The sequence below is a fragment of the Melospiza melodia genome, chromosome 6 (genome assembly GCF_035770615.1).
Source record: "Melospiza melodia melodia isolate bMelMel2 chromosome 6, bMelMel2.pri, whole genome shotgun sequence".
NCBI classification, from domain to species: domain Eukaryota; kingdom Metazoa; phylum Chordata; class Aves; order Passeriformes; family Passerellidae; genus Melospiza; species Melospiza melodia.
Genome location: NC_086199.1, coordinates 70,213,789 through 70,239,767, shown reverse-complemented (window position 1 = coordinate 70,239,767; position 25,979 = coordinate 70,213,789). Strand labels below are relative to the sequence as shown.

The 25,979-nt window shown below is 46.5% G+C and overlaps 1 protein-coding gene across 10 annotated transcripts; it reads right to left on the bottom strand.

Moving 5' to 3' along the window:
• On the bottom strand, positions 1-25,979 carry ARHGAP1 (Rho GTPase activating protein 1). 10 transcript variants are annotated; one of them, XM_063158972.1, is made up of 16 exons: positions 25,920-25,979; positions 25,042-25,174; positions 23,369-23,539; positions 20,741-20,935; positions 19,861-19,953; positions 14,599-14,628; positions 9,293-9,380; positions 8,919-9,050; positions 8,334-8,420; positions 7,627-7,725; positions 6,828-6,935; positions 5,560-5,636; positions 5,091-5,168; positions 4,414-4,542; positions 4,160-4,263; positions 1-3,756 (listed from the first exon to the last, which is right to left on the bottom strand). In XM_063158972.1, exons 4-16 carry the CDS (start codon positions 20,880-20,882, stop codon positions 3,577-3,579), a joined length of 1,347 nt encoding a protein of 448 aa, XP_063015042.1. In that variant the 5' UTR covers positions 20,883-20,935; positions 23,369-23,539; positions 25,042-25,174; positions 25,920-25,979; the 3' UTR covers positions 1-3,576. The 10 variants fall into 10 exon arrangements, with proteins under 10 accessions (XP_063015042.1, XP_063015043.1, XP_063015044.1 ...); XM_063158973.1 differs by having other exon boundaries at positions 20,741-20,926; XM_063158974.1 differs by having other exon boundaries at positions 25,042-25,171; positions 25,920-25,938.

Sequence of the window (25,979 nt, the reverse complement as noted above, 5' to 3'; positions counted from 1 at the left end):
TGAGATTACATTTTGATTTTTATTGAAATACAAAAAGTGCAAACTGTGAAATACAAGATTGGTGCAGATTAAAAGAAAATAAACAGTGTGAACTGTGAAAATCCAGGCGTGCACCTGATGAACATTAACAAAGAAGGCAGGGAACACCAGCAACAAAAGCAAAGCAGAAGTTTTTGCACAGGAGCCCCTGTGCATAAAAAAGGAAACTGGGACCAAACTGGCCCTCAGCTCTCTCATGTTAGCACACAAGGCATCTGGATGGCCCCCGACCCCCTGCACTGCCCAGAAGCTCTGGTGTCAGTTCACAGCTTGGGCCAGGGAGTGATCAGAGGCCATTAAGACAGCAGAAGGTTTAGCAGAGGGGAATGTTCTAGATGCTAAAAAGCAGGAGGTTGATGCAGAACAAGTAACCCCACAGGAAGAAATGGCTAATAGCTAACCTGAAAGGTAAGCCAGGAAAGAGACCCTTGGGCAGCTCTATAGCAGGAGAAAACCGACACAGACCAGCACCTTAACTGTATACCACCCTGACCTATACAAGGCAGAGAAGCCCTGCCTAGCCAGCACCCTGCCCATGTGAGAAGGGAATTTAACCTCATGGCCTTGGCAGGAGCAGGCTCTGGTCACCACCCACCTGACACAGGCTGCAGGCAGGCCCGGGCCAGTTCTTCGCTCAGATCACTGGAGGAATATTTCAATACAAGGCATTCAGGAGAAAAGACTGCAAAAGCAACCCTGGTTACTATGCCTGCTCCAGGGCTCTCAGCAGCTCCAGCACAAGGAGCAGCAGAGGAAAGGGGATATTTACAGTGGGTCCCTTCCAGGATTTGCAAGCACTTTCCTACCATGAGCAGTAGTAGTTCCCTGAACACTCTCTGCAAGCACTGAACTGGAACAGGCTTTTATCCCTGCCAGCAGGGGATGAACTAGCCTCTATTTTGCTAAAAAGGAAACGTCATTTCAAGAATTCACTAAAAAAAAAACCAACCCAAATCCCAAAAAACACCCTAAAATAAACCGCCAAAGTCCAGCCATAACTCAGACACTTGCAGTATTCCCCACTTTACCCCTGGACAGGAGCTACTCCAGCACTGCTCCTCTGGCTACTGGGCAGGGAACAGTCCTTGCTGCTCTGCAAGGCCAGAACATGCCACTTCCCTAGAGAGTGCACAGGGCCAGGCCTCATGCACACAGGCACTTGCATTCCAGGCTGCCGAGCTTGGGCGTTTGTCCCAGAAGTTCAGTGGGCTTGCCTTTCCTCCACAGAGATGAAGGTGAAGCCAGTGTCAGCTGCAGATACAGTCAGAGCACCAAGTCCCCTTCTCCCCCTACCAAAGGCTGCACAGGACAGGATGCCTGCAGGGAAAAAGGAGCTGCACTAGGCTCCCTCAGCCTCCACGGCCTTGCCCCTTAAACACTGGGGGAAGTACACCTCTCTCCACACTAGTCCACCCCAGATTACTCCTCCACAGCACATCCGCCCTGCTAACTCACTCTAGAAGAGATCACAAATGAATTAGGAGCAGATTAGCTCTCCCTCCAAAACATTTACTTAGTTACTGCTGTGAATTGTTCAGGATGAAGCAATTCATATCCTGGCCAAACAGGGAATGCTCCTACTCTTGGAAGAGGGAGGCTTGAAGAAGTCAGCAGCCTGGTAACCTCCACAGGGCAAAGTCTCCCGGTATCTAGAAAGGATCAGATCCAGTCCTGTCTTTGAACCTCTCTTGCTCCAGCCTTAGTAATGTTTACTTACTTGTTCACTGCTCCCACCCACATGCTGGTGTGCCTCCTCCAAGGCAGCTGGCTGGACCTGCACTGCCTTGCAGAGCTGCCTATGTTTGCACCCATCCCCATTCCAGAGTTTAGCAAAAAGAGCAATCTCCTTAATTCCTGCAGCAGATGCCATTTACTTTGACTATGCCAGGGGCACTGACCCCTGGTCAGTGTTTAAAGGCAGGCTAAAATATTATGAAAAAGCAAATTCTCTTTAGCATCCAGTAGCTTTAAAAAAACAGTTCTGCTTGGTCCAAAAGATTTGTCCCTGAGGCCAGATGCAGCAAGGAGGTCTGGCCCAGGCACACGATACAAAGATAAATCACACCAGTGAAGTAAGGCTAGAAGCTCCCTCCTTTAACTCTGAAAGACCCAGGCTGAGGAGAAGGATCTCTTTTAGCTCAGGTAATGGGAATGAGGCAACCCAAACCCAACAGAGATGCTGTGACAGTATCGCAGCTGCTCCAGGGAGGTGCCAGGACCACCCCACTCTGAGCCTGCCTTGCAGAGAACATGACCTCTCCAGCTGTGCCCAGGGCATACAGCATGCACCTGACCAGATGGCAGGGTGGAAGGTATGAACCCAGGAGGAGACACAGCAAAAGCCCTTGGCATGGAATAGCTGCTCCCTCACAGCTTTGGCACGAGTGCTCAGCACCTGGTCAGAAATTTGTAATCCAGGCCTGCTGCACTCCATGGTGAAGGACAGCCCCAGTCCCCAGACCTTCCCTCAAGGCCATGCTCTCTGTTACACTGTGCTGGGGAAAAGTTATGCTCAAAAAGTAAAAACTAGTCAAGGCAGTCTGTGCCAGTCAGCACAGATACATGTGCCAGAAGAGGCCTACTGCTGCCAGGACAGATGGGAATCTCCATGGTGTTCAGCAGCTCAGTGCCACCAGGGCACTTGCTCCTGACATTCAGACCATTTCACCAGTGGTCAAAGGGTCACAGCTAGCCTGCATGCACAGCCAAGCTTGGCATGACCCTTCCCAGTCAGGCTGGAAGTGCTGCTGGAAGGACAAACACACCTGAGCTGGATAACTACAGGAGACAAGTCACCCACTACAGTCCAGCAAACACTGAATAGTACCTGGAGTGGGTGACACCAGAGGGACTGGGCTTGGGCTAAACTGAGCTTCATTGTTTTGGAGTCTGACAGATAACAAGAGCACACTGCCATGAGCCTGTCCTTCACCTGCCTGCCAAAAGCAGGGGGTCTAGAGTGGTGGTTGCAAGTGCAGGACACGCTGCTACCTGAAGCACAAGGGCTGCTGCTCCCTTCCCTGCTTTAGGTGCCCCTGGGGAAAGGCAGAATGCATGCTCAGTGCTGAGAAATGGCACTCACAGTAAGAATGTCTCCATCACAAAACCCAGCAACCCTGCCCTAGCCCAAACAGCCCAGCTGAGGCAAGGAGGGGTGAGCTGGGACTATTGGGAGCTTGAACAAAAAGATCTGTGCTGAGGAAGGAACCAGGAGGGCAGAAAAACTGCACATAAGGGAAGGAGGAAAGGAAGGCAGGTCATCTGATAGGGCAGAAGAGTGGTGATGAGCCCCGGAGAAGCTGCGCAGGTGGGTTAGGACTCCAGTCTCAGCAGCTGGGAGACCAGCTCCCCTGCCCATCCAGAGCTGCAGGTCTCCTGCTCACTTACTTGCACACTTTCACCATCATCTCCACAGCCCTCACTCTGCTCATCACCCAGAAGATCAATGGTCCCTTTGTACTGGAGACAGCTTGGTCACAGCTCCAAGACAAAGAAGGGGAAGGTGGGCACAGTGTGCAGGTGTGGGCTGGCCTGGGTTCAGGCCTCTGCAGCCTCAAACAGCTCCTTCTGGTGGTCCAACAGGAATTTGGTAAAGGTATTAATGGGATTGATGGCTTTTAGAGTGATGGCCACATCTTTGGCCCAGAGCAGATTTGGGCCAAACACAACTGCCAGGTTGGTGTTTGTCATCTTGTTTCTGTCGCTGTGAGCAGAGACCTATGTGGGAAGGAAAGAGATGACTGTGAATCCTACAGAATAGCACAGCAGCTGCCTACCCTCCCCAAAGCCAGAGACAGAGAAAATAAGGGGAGAAAAGCTGACCAAGCTATATCATAACAACAGGATCAAGAGCACTGGCAGATAATATCTCTACAAGTCCAAATCACCACTCATGATCTGCCCTCTTGCTTGAATGGCCTTGCAGTGGCTTTCTTGGCAGCAGGAAGTACTGCCAAGAAAATCTGAGACCCCTCTTCTACTCAGCTACTTTGTAGTTCTACCTCCAGCCTGGGGAGCTTCCAGTCTCCCTGGTATAGACCACACAGGCTGTGTGCCTGCACCTTTAGGCTGCCTGTGCCTCTCAGTGTTATGACAAGTAAATGCTTAGGCTGGTGCCCACCTGCACCAGAAAGGCTGTCAGCAAACGGAGCACTTGGTAGTTTTCTTCTGGCAAATCCTGGAGCGTTTTGCGAACAACATCCACACGTTTCATCTCCTCCACACCTAAAAATCAAGAGAGACAGGACAATCCTCAGCACCTGTCCTGATGAAGGCCCTGCTGGCAGTCACAAGTTATCCCATGCATGTCTCCACAAAGACATCTTTGCCTTTAGCCAGTGAAACTTTCAGGGAGTAGCACTTGTCACAACTCACTCTGGAAGCTGACAACATGGCTGTAGAGGCCAAAAGTAAGGAGGGGCTCAGGTAGCTCCCTCAAGAAGGTCTTGAGAATCACAGCAGGGAGGTGGACATCTTCATACTCCTGGAAATCTACAGGCACACCTGAGAAAGTAGAGCAGAGACTCAGTGCTCACTGGGCAAAGCAGCACCTCCTCCAGACAAAGGACAGGACATGATGGTCAGAGCCCAAAACTAAGGAAGAGGTATTTTAAAAAACACAGAATCCCAAAGTACCACATCTTCTAGCAAAGTGGGAAAATATGTCCCAAAATCATATACAAACCAGTGCTGAATCCAGCATTACATCTTTAGAAGTCATCAAATCAAACATGACTAAGTTCCATCCTGGTCATCTTAAGTCCCTTCAGTATAACCAGAATAAGATGGTGTATCTCACCCCGAGAAACAGGGAAACTTTCAGGAAAAAAAAAAGAATAGTTAAGGGAATACAAGTGGGAAGGAAAATGCTTTCCACACAGCAGAAGTACCAAACACTTCTCCCTTGCAATTCAGGTCATACCCCAAGATGAGGCCTCACCTGCAGACCTATCAAAGAAGGAGAGGATCCATGATGGACTAGTTCCTACACAGCTGCAGTTGCACAGTAGTAATTAGGGAATGAGAGGGGCTCTGATGTGTTGGGCACTTACCCATATTGTATTTTTGCTGGACCTCTCTGACAACCTGTGTATTTGCTGATCTCCGGAAAATCCCCTCTGTATTAAGAGCTGTGAAGTGACAGCAGATGGAGAAGAAAACAATCAGCCATGTGAGAGTCTCTAAAAATGCTGGCCTTTGCAATTATAAATCCATGCTGTGGGGCATTCAGACAGATATCAACAAGTCCCTTTTTTAGAGTGCAACAATTTTTTCTGCTTCCACTATCTGACAAAGGATACAAGGGGCATTTGGATACTTTTACACAAGTAGGAACGTGGACTCCTGAAAGAAGGAGGTTTCCTAAACCCTCCACAATCTCACTTGAAGGCTAACTCACCTAGTTCAGGCTTTACACCCTACTCTAGACTGCTGTTCTTCTTTATCTTAACACAGTCTTGATGGGAGCTTGGACAGAACAGAGGACACTGATCTGGGACTGCAGCTTCCCCAAACACTTACCATGCTCCCGCAAGTGAGCAATGGTGTCTCTGACCACCAGAGGAACAGGAGACTGGTCAGGGCTCTTCTCCCTGAGACTGCACCAAGAAACAACAGGTTACACACAACTGGTATGCAGGACTGGTCCTGCCTTACATGCAGCCTCCAACTCTTGAATTTACCCACACAAGCTGTACTACATATGATCTTGCTATCCCCATCCCTGGCTCAGCCATTATTCCAGCCTTCTATCCTCTTCACCCATCATGTTACATCATTCACTGGAGCAACTATGAGTTCATTACTAGACCACAGGAACATTTTTCCATCCTCTGTAAAAATCTCTGTATATGCCAGGGCAAAGGGTTTCCCAGAAGGCAAGGATGCTAGTTATGAATCAGGTGAAAAGGGTTACACTTCCTTTTTCCTTCCCCATAGGAGCAAGGGCAGAAAGAAGCTGACACATGAGAAAAAATAAATTTGGCCACCACATTCCTGTGACAGAAGATTTCTCAACAAAATGCCCTCAGGCAAAACCTCATGACACCAAGGTGCTCCCTGCCACCCTCACATTTGATTGCCCAGACCACTCGATAGCTGGGAGCTGTTGACCCCTCCCAGGCTGCTAACAAGCTCAGGCAGCAAACACCATCTGGAAATGTTGCACTGAAGCTGGGGAATGTGTTCCCAGTCTGCCTCAGAGGATGTGTCTAGCTACACAGTACTGGCTCCTCCTCATTCCCCAGAGAGGCAAAACCACACTCAGTTAAAAATACCTTCAACAATTACTCAGTATCACCAGCCCTTGCCAGTGTCTGTTTGCCTTTGTCACTGTGCAGGAATGGGGAGTGGGGTTCACTACAAGGCTGAATAGAAGTGCTTTTAAAATAGAATTTATGATTTCAAAACCAACTAGGAAACAAATCTGCAGTGCTGCTCAAAGCAGCATAGTCCTAAAGAGAACCCTGTCAGCCTCCTACAGACATCTTTTGCTCAAGAGAAAGTTTCCAGTGCTGTAAAGCCGTCCCCACGGCTGTTATTTTGCTCCTCCCTTAGTGACCCTAAGTTGCAAAAATAATCTAACCCAGGGATCAAGAGGGTGGAACTGAAATTACTTAGTCAGGATCTGGACATGAGTACAGAGTTCCTCAGGAAAATGATTGAAGTTTTGTAGGAAGTCTGAACTGCAAGAAATTTCGCAGCCATTTTCTGCTGTTGTTCAGTAATAAACACAGTGACCTCACACCAAGCAAGTCAGGGCAAAAGCAACACAGTCCAGAAATACTCACTGCTGTAGGGAGACTCCAAACTGCTGGTTTGGCAGCGGTGGGCGTGGGGGTGTTGGCTTCTGGGGCACTTGCAAAGGTTTCTGCAGGGATCTCAGGTATTCATCATACCTGCAGCAAAACACAGACTAGTAAAAAGGCACTCCACCTCCCAGAAAGTGCATGAACCCAGCACTGCACACCCACTGGTAGCAACACCAGGCTGGTACAGTCAATTACACCTATGCAAACCACCACAGGCAGCTTTGGAGCACAAGAACAAACATCTCGTTGCCAAAAAAAAAAAAAAAAGCAGGGAGAAAAGGAGTATCTATCTGTAATCAAAAGGTGGAGTAGCTGAGTAACAGCATGGGCAGGAGGCCAGGACAGCACTGTGATGAGACAGATGCATATGTGGGTGTGGGACAGGGAAGCAATCTGGTAGGGCTGAAATTATGGGAACTTTGGGAAGCCCCAAAGACAAGCTGAGCAGTGCAGAATGAGCTAAGCAGGTGACCAGACAACAGCAGATGCACACCACGAGCTCCAGGTCAGTGTCAAGGTCAGCATCTTGCAGGAAGTCCCCAGAGGGTGAGTGGGAGATGCAGGACTGGTGCCTCATTGCAGGAGGATTTTTAACTCAAAGACAGAACTGAGGACTGGGGCCAAGGACACACAGGAAGGACTACAGAGAGAAACCAGTCTTGAAGGCAACTTGTCAGCACACCCTGCAAAACCTGAGTGGAAGAATCTCTTCCTTCCCTTGCCCAAAAGGTCCCCTCTCACAGAACCCTAAGCAGGGGGGGAGACACAGTATTCTCACTTTAGCACTTGGCTTGGGATCCCCAACTGTTCCAGCTTCACATACTCCTCCAGCTCACTAAGGTAATTCACATAAAAAATCTTTCGTCCAAATTTAAAGCTGAAAAACAAGAGAAAGGTAGATATGTGAGGAATTGGGAAATCCAGTAACAGAACTGAACTCTTACAGAAAAGGAGTGCAGAGGGCTGCAAGAAACATCAGTGGAGCAAAGGGTAGGTATGGCTGAGCAGCAGAGATGTCACCCACATCACCCTCCCACTCCATCTATTTTACCAGGAGATGCAAAGACTTTCCAAGGTACATTAGAAGCCCTAGCAGGCTCCCTCAAATGGTGGATTTCTCCTTTCTTTGTTCAGCAGTAGGCTTGAGAAGATTTTACTCCCAATTACTTCATGGAGTTATTATTTTAGTATCACAATAAATTAAATATTTGAGTTACAGAGCCTGAAACTTTTTACTTCTACCTGGCTGGAGAGAAAAGGAGTAGCACAGAGCTGCAAACTCTGTAGGTTCCTAAATACCTACTCTGTAGGTATTTCTGGTGTGTGAGTATTTCTGAGCTCAGAAGTGGGAGGAGACAGAAAAAGGTGAGAGACTCCAGGATAGGCTTGGCAGCCTGGGCTCAGCTTGTGCCCCTCTGAGAAGGCCCCATTGTTCCCCTGCAATGTGAACATGCAGGTGAGCCTCCAACAGTATTTCCTTTGTACCTGATCAGAGGCTTGAAGAGTATCAGCAGGGTCTTGATGAACATGGTTGGGTGCACGATATACAAGGCTTTGATGTTCTTCTTGTATCTGTCAAGAGAAGCCCAGTAATGACAAGCTGCACTTTAAGCAGAGGAACCAACCTTTCCACAAGATTAGGGCACTCTGGTTGCTTCATGCCTTTTGCACTGAGCCTCACCACACCCCAGCACCCATGGCCTCTGCTCTCCCATGCTCTGTAGCTGTGTCAGGCCACTTAGCAGCCTAAGGGCATGCTACCCTGTATTTCAATTTTCATCTAAAATCAGTGAGTAGCCTCCTCAGGAACCTACAATTATACTGTGGGGCTGACACACTTGCACCAGGTCCTGGGTTTGCTGCTTGCCTGTTGGCCTAAAGCATGTAACTACAGAAGGAGCTGTTTAACCTATGTTTCAGTCTGTGTTAAACGACAATCCACCTCCTCAAGCAGAGGAATAAGTGACAGTAAATTATGATCACCAAGCTACACAGGAGGGCTGGGGAAGATTCTCTATGTTAGGCTAGAGAACAGCACAGGACTTGCTTGCTTGCTGCAGCTTTACTCACTTGCGATCAAATTCCCTGTAGGCATCCCGCAACCAGCTCAGGGATGGCTTGTTCTCACTGGTCAGGCCATGGTGCAGGTACACCAGAGTGTAGTCACTCTCCACATACTGGTCCAGTGTGAATTTCAGGTACCTGAGAAGAAAGAACTGATGAACTCAATTTGTGCTCTGCTAACAGAGAGCCTATTCCTCCCTTTGGGACTCCTTTTGTGTGCCATAACAGAGGATTTACAACTCCAGCAATGGAGGTAAGCACTTGGGATGACATGTCCAGCTAAAGAAGCTACTGCAGATGGATCTGTCCCCAGGAATCCAGTAGCTGAGAATTAGGTCAGATTTAAGAAATTAACATCAGCCTACTAAGATTCTACTTACCCCAGCAGTTTCATGTGATCTAGTTGATGACTTGGGGGCATCCGGCAAGCACTGAACAAAATGACTTTTCTTCCATATTTGTCATCACCTGCAGATAAAATGCAAGAGATTACAGGGAGGTAAGGACTTCATTGTGGTATTGGCAGCAAGGGGTAAAGAAAGAATGAGAAACCACCATAACAAGGCACAGCTGCCAGCAAAGCTAAATCTGATTTTCAGCAGTTATCATGGGCCTAGTGTGGAAGCAGAAACCTGAACGCCAAGGGCCTGGCAAGTCAACAATGAGAATCAAGAACAGATTCCCTGCTCCAGCCCTGAAAGGAGATGAAGGACTGGAAACCAGAATGCCTCTGGGCACATAGGGATGGAGGCAAGTACAGAGCAGAGTGCTCAGAGCATTAATGCTGCAAAGCTGTGCCTGGGCATTGCTCCCGATACACACATGTCCAGGGGGGCACAGGGAAAACTGCCCTTCACTGGCAAAACAACTCCTTCCATCCTGCACATAGTCCCAGACTAACTTCTAATAGTCTGGTGCATCTGTTTTTTGCTTCACCTGGAGTTTAGTTCTGCACACAGAACACAGGCCATTTCATACCCTGGAAACCAAGAAATTCCTAGAAAAAGAGCAGTTCCAGATAAGAACTCTTCTGGATGAGTTCCAGATAATTTCTCATCTTTCCAAAGGAAAGTCTCTTCTACAGATGGGCCAAGTAGGGCTGCTGGATTCTCCAGAAGGATTGTAGAATAAGTTCTTCACCGCTTCCTAGATTTTCCATCCACAGAGAGATTTTTCCAGCCTGAGACAGAAGGAGCTGCAAAGTGCAGCACGACAAAGCATTCTTTGTAAAAGCCATGCAGAAAACAGTCCCCATCACACTGGAGCCAAATAACCCATAAAGCACCGTCATGTCATGGAGGACACTCCCAGGCACCACTTGAGGCTTCAGAGACAACAAGCCAAGTTTTCCCCAAAGCAAGTCTTCAACCATCAGTGGACTTCTGCCAGCAGAGATCTCAGCCCCATGAACAAAGCCCAAGCAGACACGCATGGCCAAGCATAGCAGACATGCTGGGGAATAGAGAGATTTGCATAAGTGAGAACCAGGTCACAAATCCTGCAGACATACAGAGTTTGAGGAAAAGTCTGATTCTCTCCCAGACACAACACCCAATCCATTTCCACAAAGATGACTTCTTTTTTGCAGCATTGGAGATGAAATGGTTCCTTTAGTATTAAGGGTAAAAGTCTTCCCACCTTTTTAGCTACTCACCCTGCTCTGAAACCTGTGTTTTCTTGTCAAGCAGAGAGTGCAACAGTGAATGGGGCTGTTGAGGCTATAGTCAACAATACCCTCCTTACTCCCATATGGTAAAGCATCTCACACAGACCACAGCACAGAAAAGCAGCAAGGATCACTCACTACTTATGCAGGACTGACCTGCAATACATCATTCCTCTTGAAATATATCCTTTTCCCAGCATGGATTTACAATATTCATGCAGCCATTTTCTCAGCTTTGCACAGGCTCTGGCGCTCAACTGTCACTTGGCTACACTTGCCACGCAGCAGCTGGGGTCTCGGAACAGCAAACCTGATATTTCTGGGAATGCTGCCTGTTAGTACCAGAGGACCACTTGGTGCTGCAAATGGCAGCCAGAGAATTCATACACACCAGCAATGACATTAAGATGCCCCTAGCCCCTTTTTGCCCCCATCTTGCCAGAACAGATTCTCTTGCTACTTTGCTCATTTCTATTTTCACCTTGCAAGTCCCATTTTCAAGTCAGCAGACAACACAGAACTTAGTGATGCACACAAGGCAGAAGTTGTACCCAAGCTAAGGACACTGAGGCAGCACTAGGAAGGGGCCAGCAGAGGGGTGGCACAGGCCATCACACTGACACACACATGCGGAGATACGGGCAGGGGAGGGCGCACGACCCGGAATGCAGGACTGGGAGAGTGATGCAAGGCTCGTCTGGAACAACCAGGTACAGCCACAGCCAGGCCACAAGACCAACATTACACTGCATATCCCATGGCAGCCCACTCTGTGCCTACCCCAGAGTTTCTTGGTAGCTCACTGTGAGCTTTAGGGACAGGTCTAATGTAAATGAGTTGTCTAAAAGACTAAGTGCAGGTTACAAAGTCCTGGGCAAGAAACATGGCATATTGTGATCCTTCCCATTGGTCTTGAGCAACTCATATGTCTCTATCTGAAGGACAAAGGCCTGTATAAAGCACCAAGAGGATGCAGCACTTGAGAATCGGTTGAGTTTTATACTCATGAAAGAGAATGGTCAGAAAGACAACAGATCTTTGCAGATCATACGTAGCTCTATGCTAAATTCAGAACAGATGATATCTTCAGTTAGCTGAGGCTGCATTTCACACCAGAGTGGATGGTCTGAGGGCCAGATGCAGACTTCAAGTTTAATCACACACACAGACCTCTGTGGTGTGCAGTGCAGTACCATGTTTGTGCCATGCTGTGGGTGGCCATACGCTCAGCTCAGGTTTCTGGGCACTGATTATCAGACCTGACAAGCCACAATCCCAGAACGACATACCTTAAATAGCTTTCTCTGAAATTATATAAAAGCCTACAGCAAGGCCTATGCAAAGTCTACAGTCTTGTTCCTTACATAGTCTGGGATCGCTGGTAAAGAATAAACAGACAATCCATGACTCTTCCAAAGGAGAGATGGCATGTTTCTCCTGGACAATTTCCAGGCCAAGTACATCAAAAGATAATCTACAGTGCCCTGGATGACTGAAAAAGGAGTGGCCTGTTTTGCCTTCCAAATCAGAATGAATTTATGCATGAGACCTAGAAAGGAACCAGCATGCCCTTTTCTGAGTTCTGGGTTCTGCTCCAGTTTCATCACACTGAACTCAGCCTGTCAACACAGAGATTTTCAAAATGATCAACTGCCAATCTTGTTTCCACCTGACATATATCTGATCAGTCTCCTTGCTCCAGACATGACAAAATCAAAAATTCAGCATCAAAGCTGAACAATCAGTTGCTCCAATTTATAAACAAGAACCTAAAGCCCATTCCATACATTCTTGTTGGAGGAAACTACCTTCAGGTGGCCCCTCTGCCTCCTACAGAACAGATTCTTATCAGGTTTGATCTTTCACAGATGCTCCATCCCTTGTACTATTTGCTTTCCTGTTGGCAGCATTAATCTTATGTATCTAGGTTTTCACCCCCTGTTTGCAATTGCAAATAGCTGAAGTTTCCACTGAACACAACTACAGATCATGAAGTAAACACTTGGCTTCTCAGCCTGCCTCCTACCTCTCCCAGATGAGGAATGCTCAATAGTGAACAACAAACGAATAACAAATTATATACCATCAGTACTCAAAGAACACCCCAACTTAAAAAATATTTTCAAGTACACTGGAATTAAACTACCTCCCTGAAGGATGTGATTCAGATTATTTTGCTTTTAACAACAAAGAGCAAGACAGTAGCCAACATCTAAAGCCAGACAAGACAGCTGCTCATCTAAAGAGATATACAGTTGTAGCACTGATTGACATAAGCTCCTGAATATTTTTATGGCACTTTTAAGGCCTGAACTGCATTATTCTTCTCGCTCAAAAAGCAGCATTTCTAGGGCACTTCTAAGACAGGGGCAAGGAAAATCACTGCTGTGTGTCCAAGCCATGAGTGCAAGGCCAAACTTCTAAAAGGGCTGAAATTAAAATACTGAGGCAAATGTTTCAGATTAAACCCTGCATCAATACAAATGTATCACAGCAGAAATTCACACCAAGACGGCAATAATGTCCCAAGATAGGGCAATTAATGAATCTGCACAGCCAAAAAATACACAAATCTGCACATGGAAAATACATCCTTGGCATGCAAATGCTGTTATTTATTATTTCTAAGTAAATAGAAATATATTCATTTCATATCCTGAAATACATCCTGTAGCATTTATGTCATGATTTGAGGCAGCCTAGCTGCAGTCTAGAGACTGCTCATTCCTACCTTCACCAGGTCACCTCAGTTAGGTGCCTCTCTTGTTGAAAGATTCATATGGGAATATCCTAATACTTTGATACTTGGACAATGCAGATGGATAAAACTTGCCACCAAAAGCCAGTGCTACTGCTAAAACAGCAAAGTTAACAGACTTGAGGGCCAAGGAAAGAGCACCACTACAGAACACTGGAATATTACTACACAAGTTTCACAAAGCTTAGCATGTTTAATCAGAGCCACTGTGAGTAAAAACCTGTTAAATGTAATTTCATTTCAATTAGCTGCACTAAGCTTGTGGCACAGCTGGGAAATGTTTAAGCATAGTACGTTTTAGTTGCCTATTGAATTCCCAAGTGGATTTAGCCCTGAAGGAAAAGAAGGTAGGGAGTTCAAAGCAGAAGCATTTTAATACATTATTTCATCCACCTTGATATTCCCAATATCCAAACGCTGCCAGAATCAGAAAGCCTTATGAAGTGAATTTAGCTTTAACTGATACAAAAATATACTAGAGGGTCATATTAAAGAATGCAGTATGGGAGGATGTCTGAGAGCACAGAAAAAGGGGAAGAAGACTCCACATAACGAGGAAATGAGAATCAGCATTTCCATGGATTGTGTGAAGGTCTTAGCAGTAAGAATTTCACACCAATAGAAGTTTTCATGTACATTGAGAAGCATGAAAGTCCCAGCAGCCAAATTACTGAGACTTAGGACTGAAGTCCGGAGAGTATTAACAAATGCTCAGCAAGCCCAGGGAACTCAAGCCCAACTTTGGGCAAACAAGTTACCAGAACACAACATCTCTGCAGCCAAATGGAGAAGAAATAGATAACAGTTGCTTTCAGATGGAGAATCCAGTTTAAGTGCCAGCTGCTTAGCACGTGAGTGCAGCAGTAGATCATGTGAAAGAATAGGAAGCAATCCTAGAATGAACTTCCAAACCACATACGATAACAGGATGAACTGGAGTTCAAACTGAACTGGTCCAAGCAGGCCACCACCATGACAGGACAGGAACAGGATTTACATTGAGACCCATGAGCCTCGAAGTGCCCAAAGTAAAGCCCACACACCAAATTTGGCTCAGATGATTCTGTTGTGTCTGAGGCAGAGGTGCAGCCTTCAGACAACAATTTTGTGCAGTCTTTGGATTCCTGAAAAATTGCCAGTGCAGCCTAAGGCTGAGCAAAGTTTGGGCTCCCCTGAGACAGTCCAGCTACAGGCCATGGTCATGCTAAAGGAATACCATGATCTACAGAACCAAATGTTAGCTCCACAAAAAATCTACCTACCTGGTTGGGCCCCATCAAGTGCACCCTGGTCTGGAGGAACAGAAAAAAAGTTATAGCAAGCCAAGCTTTGCATCCTTTCCCAGGAAGTAATCATGAGGTTAAAGTCTGAGAGCCTAGCCAGATTGCCACCGGGACGCATTTAGCTGCTGTCTTGCAGGATTCAACCTCCTTCCATTTCATCTTCCCCCCCATGCTCCTCTGCAAAAAGCAGCCTTATCTAACAATTAGAGGCAATAACAGCAAGCCTTGATTCCCCAATCTTCTTTTTGAATTTGCAACTAACTCTGTATAATCAAATTTCTTGCCCTTACTGTTAGACTTCCTCTGCCACCAAAATGGTAACTGCTGTAACCCACTTTTAAAAGGGTTAATTGCAATTAATTCTGAAGTCCTCTGAACAACTTCAGAAGTGTACAGAGAATGGCATCATACCATATGAATAACACATCCCACACCCATAACTTTTTTTCATGATTAGTAGATTCTGAGTAAAAAAACTGAACAGCCAATTAGAATTTTAAAAAGGTTCCTATAGTTTATGAAGGCATTTATTATCACACCTAGCCCCTTTCCATCACTCTCACAGCTATATACTCAGCAGACTCACATGGGCCTATCAAGACAGGAGCCTTTGCAGAGCAGAGCTCTAGGAAGAAATTCTCCATTCCCTTATAAACTTAAAATTCCTTAGATACTCTTCCTTCCCTTGACCTTGCATATCAAAATATGGTGCACAAGCTGGGCTTGCTTTGAGTCTATAGACTCAATTCTATAGAGGCAATTAATATTTTTTATCATACAAAATATTCTTAAAGAAATGAACAAACAAAACAGTTAAAAGCTGGAAACTACACCCAAAAGCAGCAGAAATGCAGGCAGTCTGTGCTGATGGAGCCAGTAACAATGTACCATGCCTGAAAAGTACCCTTGTTACCCTTTGCTGAGTCCATTAGCCACCAAAGACACCCTGCAAAACATCTTCAACACAAGTTTTGTCTGCCACTTCCACCTTTGCCTGCTTAGAGAAACAACAGCTACTGGTGCTCCAAGATTGATGCTACCTCCCCATGTCAATCACCAACACCTACAGCAAATCATCAGCACCAGTTACAGCTCTGGCACCTGCAGTCATGTTTGTTGGGTAGGTCTGGAACCAGATTCACCAATGAAAATAGATTTACTGCTGGAATTGCAGCTTCAATCCAGTAACACAAAAGAAGGTACACTCACAGCTCTCCACCTTGTTTTCCCACTTCAGTTACAGGTCTCACACGTATTGGTATCACAGCTTTTCTGCGAAGGCAGCCTCACAGATTGACAATTAATGGTGTGAGGCAGCAGATTTCCCACACAAACTAGCAGAAACATGCTTTGAGCTCCAACAAAGTTTTGAAATCACTGGGCAGGGATTGCATAGCTGGAGTATATAGTGACAGCCACTTTCCTGACCAATGATACACTATCTTCTACCCTCCATGGCAGTGAGGAATTCATACGCCAATATATGTTAGGCCTCTGATTTCTTATCCCAAAAGAAAGCAAGGCAATTACTGTGTAAAATGGGAATGCTGATGAACCTCATAGCCATAGTTTTGCATATTGACCACAAAGAAGAGACCAGTATTTCAGACTGGGCAGCAGAATGAGGATGGAACACCTTGCCAGAGCTGACAAGAGCTCTGCTCTTCCCACACAGCCACAGGTTTCCAGTATGAACTGCCATTTCCAGAAACCTGCTTTAGACTATTATTAACTACCTGCCTCAGTTTTGCAATTCAGCTTCTGCTAAAATTCAAGGCCAAGACTATGTCACATCTGCCTCAACCCCCAAGAGGATGGAAGCAGCACCTTTGCCATGTAAGAACTGGCAGAACACAGAAACTCTCAACATAACAGAAACTTGGGATAGTTCCTTAACAGCTCTCAACCAGGAGCTTGTGTTTCCCTCTCAACCAGGAGCTTGTGTTTCCTCCAAATTCTATGTGACATGAGCAAGGGAAAAAACCAAGTGGACTGTGCAATGAAATCAAGCAGAAGTGGACTGTGCAATGAAATCAAGCCTCCTCTCTTTCAGCTTCAGGCCACATGTAAAGAGGAATTTCACTGCTACAGCGCTCACAAAAAGAGGCACTCAGAATGAAGAAGAACGAAACCACACAGAGACCTCTCCAGAGCCTGTGTAAAACACTCCATAAACACACACTTTAAGGCAGATCTGAAAGGAACAGCACAACACCAACATCTTCCTTCAGAAAAGCATCAAGTCCCAGAACGAAAAGAATGTTTCCTTAAACCAAAATGTTGTGATTCCTAATACTCCAGTTCTGAGAACTCCCTCAGGACTGTGGCCCGGATGCCTTTTGCTGTCATCTTTGTGCAACACATGGGACAGCAGTGACATGCCTGCTCCTTTCCCATGGACAGCCTCTTCCCACAAGATCCTAGTCCCCAGAAGAGACAGGAGCAATAGGGCACAAAGGAGAGTCTCCATGAAACCACTGCACTATTTTTAAGTGAGAAACAAACCCCAAAAACTTATTTTCTGAACAAATTCTGCATAAAGTTTTTCAGTACTTTCCCCTCTTAGGTCAGATAGCCAGACATTTCAAATGAAGCACGCCTTGGACTGAATTAAGGCCAGCTAGAAAATGAGTGTGCTAACTTTTTAACATCAAAACTGGGCTTTTATTAAGTTATTAACTCAATGCACACATCCAGCAAGAAGCATTTACTTTCTGACCACACAGGATAACACTGGGATCATAAAGTTCAGCCTGAGGATGGGAACCAGCCTTCTGCTTTTGTCTCAAAATAGCACCATCATCACAGAACATATTTCAGGGCAGGCAGGAACAGAGTTAGCCACAAACTTTCTGCTCTGAACTGCAGAACAGGGCAGGACATGGGACAGAAAGCTAATGAATCAACAGAGTGGACAAAACTATCCTTGATCTGCTGCCATTTGCTAATATTTACAAGAGATCTAGGGTAATTTTGGTTCAGGCTCAGCATAGCCACTGTTCATTGCACCTGGAGCTGCTGACAAACACAATTTGTCAGCAGAGCCACATATGAACAGTTTCATATTAATCCTCCAGTGAGATTTTTATTCTCCTGGCTACCTCTAATGGGATTTTTCCAGACTGTCCCAGATTGATTGCCTCCAACAACAATCCAGAGAAGACTACCCTGTCCGATACTCTGAACAGTTAAAATTCTCAATTACTGACCAAAAACAAAAATTACCAGCTTCCCCAGAACCAAGATTACAAGTCAGATCCCTTTGATTCACTTCCTAAATTCTCCTTTGAGGAGATGAGAAACCAGCAAGTCTCAAACCTACATGGCAGCAAATCCTCTATCTGGAGCTGTGCTCTAAGTTCTTCCAGTGCCAAGAAAGGCATCACAGCACATGCCATGTGTGGGACCATCACATGCTTCCAGACACATCAGCTACCCGTGAAAACTGGCCAGCAAGAGGCAAGAACAGAAGCTTCTCTGAGCTGTTTCTGCACTATACAGAGACACTGCAGGGACACGGAGCTCACTAGGAATACAAATTTAAACCACAACAGGGAAGAGTTCAGAATGCAGGCACAGCTCCCAGTCAGCCATCATCCCACCCCGGAATCTTTTCAGGAAGCTGGCTAATTCTTCATTTGCTACCCTAGACTGTGTCAAATGGCCAAATGGCTCCGTTCCAACAGCCACTGACACACACCTCCACTGGAGCCATACTCCATTCAGAGAGCTTGTCAAAGAAAAAGTCACGTTACCTTGGAACAGAAATACCTCAGAAAGAGTGGAGTTTATCCCAGGAGGCAGCAGACAAAGTATATCCTTGGTTTGGGCTGACATTCCAGTCATATCAATGTCTCTGATCTAAACTCTGCTAAGCACTTTGTCTGAAACTTAGCCTAAAGCAACAACTGTTATCGTTTAACTCACCCTTTCCCACAGTCCTCAAATACCTGTGCCATTCACATTCCAAATATTCTGGCTATTACTACTGAAATGGTGGAGCCCACACATCTGTCCCTTTCCAGTTCCAGCAGCAGAGACCAGGGTGCAGACCTCTATAACTGGCAGTCCTGAAACTCCAGCCCCATGGAAAAGAAGCTTAGCAAAACATTTGCAAATGAAAACACTTCTGGCAAACCTATAAGGCATAACAGCCCAAATGTCAAACACCTGGCTTGTCAAACTGAGCAGGAAAACAATAAACAACAAGGTTTTGAGTCTGCCATTATAATTTTGTTCCACAAAAGATGGAACATGAGAGATCAGGTAAAAGAAAGCTCATTTGAGAAAACTGCCTAGAAAAGAATGATATCAAGACAACTCTTACCAAAGTAAGTGCCAGAGACTCTTTTCGTTGTGGTCAAACTCTGCTGTGCAGAACAACCCTGAATCAGGAGGACTCCAGCTTGTGCCTCTGCTTCCTTGACAATTCACATGTGGGGCAGGGACCAAGTTACAGAGAGATGGCAGTAGGAGGGGTAGGAGGTGGCAGCAGGAGGGGTAGGAGGTGGCTATAGTCAAGCAGGAAGTATGAATCAAGTCACAACAAGTTGTAGAAGTGCTTCTTTTTTAAAAAAAAACAAGGAATACAAGACAAACTGGCCTTACCCTTCACTCAGGCTCACCACAGCAACCTAAAGAATCCTCCAAAACTCTTTCTCACAGAGGTCCCCAGCAGTATATCACCAAGGGTTAGCATAAATAAAATAATATGGACAAGAAAACACAAGGAAAATCCAAATGCTTGCGACCCTGAATGATCAGGTCTTTCCTTGCAGTGGAACACAGGCCTATTCCCCCTACTTCAGATTTCTGTACATGTTATTTCTGAACAGGATGGCAAGATACAAGTGATTCCACCTACTGTGGATTACTCAGTCAGCTGAGGACCTTATAGCTGTATTGCTTAACTACACAACTTCTGTGGCATTATCAAGCAAAAACCACTTTTGTGTTCAGGATGTAGTAAATAGCCATATCTAAAACAATTCAGCAAAATCAACTGAGTCCTGACAATAATATAATCAAGTCAGCAAGAGCCAAGAAGCAACCCAAGTTTAGCTGAAGTCAATGGAAAATTACACATATCACAAACATTCAAGAAGTTTGGTGTTCTTTCTGTGCCACCTGTCATTGCCACTTGGTCTTGGCAAACAACAGATGTCCCCAGAGCCCTATTAGAAAAGTCCTTCCTCAGCCCAGCTGCAAAGACATCAAAGGAGAAAACAGGAAGGTTCCTACCTGCTACTTCCACAATGTGGTGCCTGGCAATATCATAGTAGGGATGATCCCACTGCAGGTGAGTGACAGGCTCAGGGGAGCCTTTGGAGTCATCTGAACAAAGTACAAGAAACAAGCAATCAGAAGAAGGGATCTGGAGCACATTGGAGAGTACAGAAAGATAGAAGTATAAGAAAAAATGGCACTTCTACATGAGACTAACGTATGCAACTACACACCTTGAAAACCCACTTTTGAAATTCTGAGTGGACATGGAATTCTGAGCAATGACTTCAGAAGAGTCCTCTCAGTCCTATGAGATCCATATGTGTCCCTCAGAATGTACACTCCCTCAAACAAATGTTCAAATATGTCACAAATATTCACAAAGACAAAACCCAAGGACACGGTCATGGCTTTTTAGGGAAAGGAGGATCTTAACATAGTCCCTTGATGGATGGTCATACTATTTATCCTTGAGCTAATTTTCCTGACCTCTCTGTTCATAGTTCACAGCACAGGATTTCAGAGCAACAACTCAGATCTCCAGCCCCACCTCCCAGATGGAAGTTTGAGACCATTCCAGTCCAGAAGGCCAAACTTTCCTGCAAGAGACCATAATGGAGCATACTCAAAGATTTACAGCACATCTATTCTGTCAGCACCAAAATGCAGCCAGGCACAGGACTGAGAAGAGCATATTTACAGCAGCTGGCTCTGCACTTTTTAGTGCTGTTCAATACTGAGGCTGATTCACTTGGGTGTGGTGCAAGTTTAATGCATCTATAAAGCTTTTAAATGGAGCTGGGGCTCTCTGTTTATGTAGATAAGACCACAATGCTGCAAGACAAACAACTGCTTTTTGGCCAAAACCCAGATCCCAAACAAGCAGGAAACTTACCTGATTTGGGAAAAGCAGGGACTTCATCTGATGGCCAGTTCTTATCATCTATGGAGGGGGCCAGTTTGAGCTGGCTGAGGGACTGGTTGGTATCATCCAAGTTCAGGTCATCCTGAAGATCCGTGAGCGGGTCTGCAGCCATGGTCCCCACACACCGCAGTTTATTTCGCTGTGTCTAAACACGGACTGCAGAGACTGTTAGGTGAGACACAGAGATCACAGATCTACCTCCCCACAGAGACACTTCCTCTTCTCACCGATTTCCCCCCAATACTCCCTCATTCTTACTTATCCAGAGATTGTGTCCCCTCCCCCTTAATACAAGCAGGAACTCCTCCTCCTCCTCCTTGCCAGAGGCACAACATATCAGATTCTTTCATGCCAATTGCTATCAAAAGCCATCAAGGGCTGTACCAACCCTCTCAAGGAATCTCTGCTTGACCACAGCTCTGGGCAGAACAGTTTTTCTCTCCTGAAACAGAAGCAGCACCAGGACTCTGCAGAAGGCGACAGGCTGCACCAGCCCCTGCCTGATACACTCCCTGTATGGCTCTGAGCTCCCCCTCCCTCCGAAGGGCTGGCACAAAGCCCGGCTGTTTCCACAGTTGGCCCAGTACTGGAAGCTTTCCCAAGAATCACCCCCCTCCTTCTCCCCATAATGGAGAACCAGAGCTCTCAACAACACTGAAGTGCGTGCTTCAGTGTGCTGCGATCTGAACAGAGAAGTGAACAGCTCCTTATAACAGGAATTTTTTAGGCGGAGCTAGTAAAACAGGGAGAACAATACACAAAGAATCCTCATCTCCTTTCAGCATCACCCAGTAAATCCTTTCTCCTACATAATAGCTAGAAGCAAGGAATCACTTCTTTCATTTAAAGCCATACTGTCTGAATGAGTATTTTTCACCAAGCATGCAATAAGCAGACCAAAGAATTAAGAGGGTCCGAGAAACAGACAGCTCAGTGCGTTTGCTGTTGTTTGCAAATGTTTCTCACTCTCATCTGAAGCAGAAGATACATTAAAGCTGGGACTGAGCTAGCACAGCATACAGGACCTCCTAAGAGTACCAACTCTTAAGGACAATCCTTAAGAAGCTGCTGTTATCCTCTGAATTCAGTCTCCTGGAAGTTAGCAAGGAAACATTAAAAAGGACAACTATGTAGATCTGGACTGCTCACACTGACCACGTGGACAGTAATTCAGTGGTCAGCAGGCAGCAAGCCAAGAGGAAGTGTAGAAAAATCAAGTGACACCTTGCATCAGCAAGAGTCTCTGCAGCACTGTTTCACAGCAATGCTTGTGCTTACTTTGCTTTATAAGGAGAGCAAAGGGTTCAAAGATGATCTGAGGAGGCACAACACCTTAGTGTGAAAAGTATATTCACAGTAAAGCTATTTCCTTTAGCAGAATGGAGAGGGGGACAATGTTTTGCATCTTCCATCCCTGGAGCTTGAATGTGTATATTTATGCAGAGAAAACAATGAAACATTTACTCAGACTGAGCACAGAGGACAAAACCTGTGAGAGATTGAGCTCTGGAAGGTGTCACATCCATGCTCAGGTCTATACTTGCCACCAAGCTTGAGAATGAATTTTGAGAGCACAGGAAATTGGATATTCAGTGGTTTTCTTCTCCCTTTGGACCATTCCAAGCTTATTATTTACTTCCTATCCTCCTTTATCTGCTACTCACCAGTTTATAATCAGTTTTCACCTCTCCATGGCTCCCAAAGGACTGAAAGCTATTGCTAATCAAATGCAATGCTTCCCGAAATACAAAAGACATGACATATACAGACAGCAGGTCTTCAAAACAACATATCAGACACACAGGGTCCCACCACTGCAGCCATGCAAAAATCCAAGCAAAATTATTTTCCCTGCCCTCTGGTCAGGGCTGCCAGAGCTGCCTGACCTCCTCTGATATCAACAGGACAAGGAGCAAAAAATCAGATTCCCCAGCACTTTGAGCTCATGCTGGAACCACGCAGCAGTGGAGCCAGGGACCAGGACTCCCCACCCCTAGCAGCTGATCCCATTTCTATGGTAACAGCAGGCACTGACTCCTATGACTCAGCGAGCTTAAAGCATTTCCCACAGGAGCTCAGCAGCCCCAAAAGCCAGTGCTCTGTGCTGAGGAAGCATCCATGGCTCCCCAGGACAGCCTCTCAGCATTCACAGCTCTCAGGGACTTCCCAGCCCTAGTGGGGACAGAGGACCCACATTTCACTGCTGCCATCCACTGAGATGCCTTTCATGGGAGATTCTTGGGGATGCCTGGGAGCAACCACTTCCCCAAAGACGAGTTCTGAAACACCTGGAGACCAAATCCTCCCAGAGAGCAGTGATGGCACTGCCATAGGGCCAGCAAGTCACCAAGTGTCCCTACACTTGTCCCTACACTCACCACTCAGCGTCACAGTCAACTTGCAGCACTTGTCCAGAGACAGAAGGGCAGGTTATTAGACAGCACTGGGGGATTTCCCCTGAGGCATAAAATTTATCTTAGTGTGGCACCATGTGGAAGAAGGAAGTTGTTTGTTAGTAGAATCCACACCACAAAAAGAGCCCAGTGGACAGTGCTCTGGCCTCACCCCTTGGAAAAACAGACAAGGCTCTCCAGATACCTTCATGAAGTTTTCACAGCCAGCTCCATTCCTTGGCCGTAGGTTACTGCTCCATGGTGTTAATGGAAGCAGGATCCAGAGCAGAAGACCTCTTAGATTTCAGGTCCTTCTTGTGAACCATACTGTAGTACCCAGAGAGCCCCAGGAGATTTTGAAGATTTTTCTCCAGCCCTTTCCCAACATGCAAAAGGCAAAAGCACAGGATCTCACATCAGATAACCATACAGCAGTTTAGGACACGAAATGTTCTAAATGCTTGGGAACTAGGCTCTGAGAAGGAGAGAACTGGAGTTATCATGTAAAACACAAACTGAGGATCTTCATATAAGGATATACATTTCACTTTCCAATAGTGAAGCCACATGAGACTCCTGTGTACTTAAAAATGATCTCTAAGGATCTGTCTTTAAACAGAAAGTCCATATGTATCATGGTGATATAGCTGTTAAAATGAGTAAAGTGTTTGTTAAATCATTTCATGTTTTTTAACAATAAAAGAGCATTTCAACAGATTTAACTCCGTTTAAAAACTGCATCTGTTTTACATAAATGTCATGACAAGATGTAAGTGGTACACTCCATATAGCAAATAATAAGATAAGAAAAATTACATACCTAGATTTTGAAAAGCAAAAGTTGTAGCCAAAGATTTAAAACCTTAAGAATCACACATGGCAGCAGAAGCATTTACTTACTGCCAAGCTCTAAAGACCCAACTGTTACCTTTTTTTCCAAGTACTTAAGTATGTTTTCTGCAACTGCACTACACCTGGACACTTGCTGTGTAATAAAAGTTAACTTTCCTAGATAAGAGAGACATGTGATGGAGAACAGCACACTCCACTAAAGGAGAGAACTCAAACCATACAATATCCACAGAAATTCTGAACTGAAAATTCCTTATATAACATCCAGAATTTACCCAAGGAAGACCATATTTACATTATACCCAGGAAATCGTGGTGGCTGCTGTTCATGAAAACTATTTTTTTCTGCAATTTCATTTCACTATTTTTCTATCACTTATTTCTAAGCTACACCTGCTTGGTAGTTTCCTTTTCCTGTTTTTCTTCGAGATGTACTATTAGTTCAGAAGTGAATTACACTTCAAAATATGTCCATGCATATATTACCACACCCTGGAGCTCTACATACAATAAAGAATTACAGAAACCAAGTGACCTCTTCTTCCATGCAAGATGAACAAGCAATGGTCAGATGCAACACAGTCCTGGTTCCAGGATTATTTTTATGACTCTGTTGCCATCCACAACTCCCAGTTTCAGCCTATTTGCACAGATGTCTCTTTTTCTATACACATCAATCAAGGCCCTGCACTTTGCTACAGTGTTAAAAATAAGCACGTCGAAAGAAAAGGGAGCAGTTACTCAGCAGCAGACCTTCAGGGTACTCACGTGCATGAATGAGGTCCAGAACCGAGACTCACCCACAGAGCCCACCCCTTGTCTTCCCTCACATCAAGACTGATGATACCACCGAGAGCATCACTACCCTGGCACTACCCTGAAAGAACGTAGAGGTCAAGAGCCAGACCTTGTCCTGGCTCACCATGACCAGTAAACTCAGGACAGACACACTATTGCTCAGGGAAGCCTTTGGTCCTTCATTATTCCAACAACTTTTTAATTGAGCAGCATTCCTTCCCCAGTCACCTCAATCCGTTTATTGAAGGCCACCTCCGTGCCCGCTGGAAATCCACTCTAGCGAGGAGTCAACTTCCCCTTTGTTCTCTGCAGGGTCTGAGGGCAAAAGTGCTGAACTCTCCAAGTGTCCTCTCCGGAGCTGCTGCACAAAGTACAGAAGCTGCTCTCAGTGCCGTGCAGGACCCACCCCGGACTCGTGTGAGAGAGGCAGCGAGGCACACACAGCCCTGCGCGGGCTGCAGCCCTCCTCCTCCTCCTCCTCATCACCCCCTCCACAACACATCTGTTCTCTCCCGTTCCCTTCGACTCATCTCCTGGGAGACCCCTGAGGGAACCTCAAGGTTGCTCACGAGACTCACGGACTTACTATTTACACTGTTAAAACAAAGGTCCCCTAGTACACGGCAATTGCCTGAAGGCAGGACAAGTACCAGCCCCTGCTGCTGGGCACCGGGATTAATGGCAGCCAGCCCCGCCGCAGCCGCCGAGGTCGGGAGCAGCCAGCAGCAGCCCCGGTGGCGCCGCTCCGGCGGTACCTGCACCGCCTGCCCCGGTCAGCGGTGACGAGGACACCGCGGGCGGCCGGCCCGGCTCTCCCCGCCCAGGTGCCCGCGGCGCTTCACCAGCCGCGCTCTTCCCGCCAGGCGCGCACCGCGGACGAACCGAGCCGCTCCCTCACACAGGGCGAGCCCGGCAACACCCGGGCGGAGCGCTCGGGGCTCCGGGCCCAGCCCCGGCCCGTTCAGCCTCAGCCCCAGCCTCAGCCGCAGCCGCCGGCCCGCTCCCCCGCCCCAGCAGCACCAAGACAGCTCGCCGGGCCCCGCTGCTGCAGGCGGGGCCCGGCCGCGCTCCCCGGGCACCCCACGCCGCCCCGCCGGTGCCGGTACCTGCCGCCGCCACCGCCCGCCCGTCACCGCCGCCCGCCGGAAGCGCGGCCTCGCCGCTGG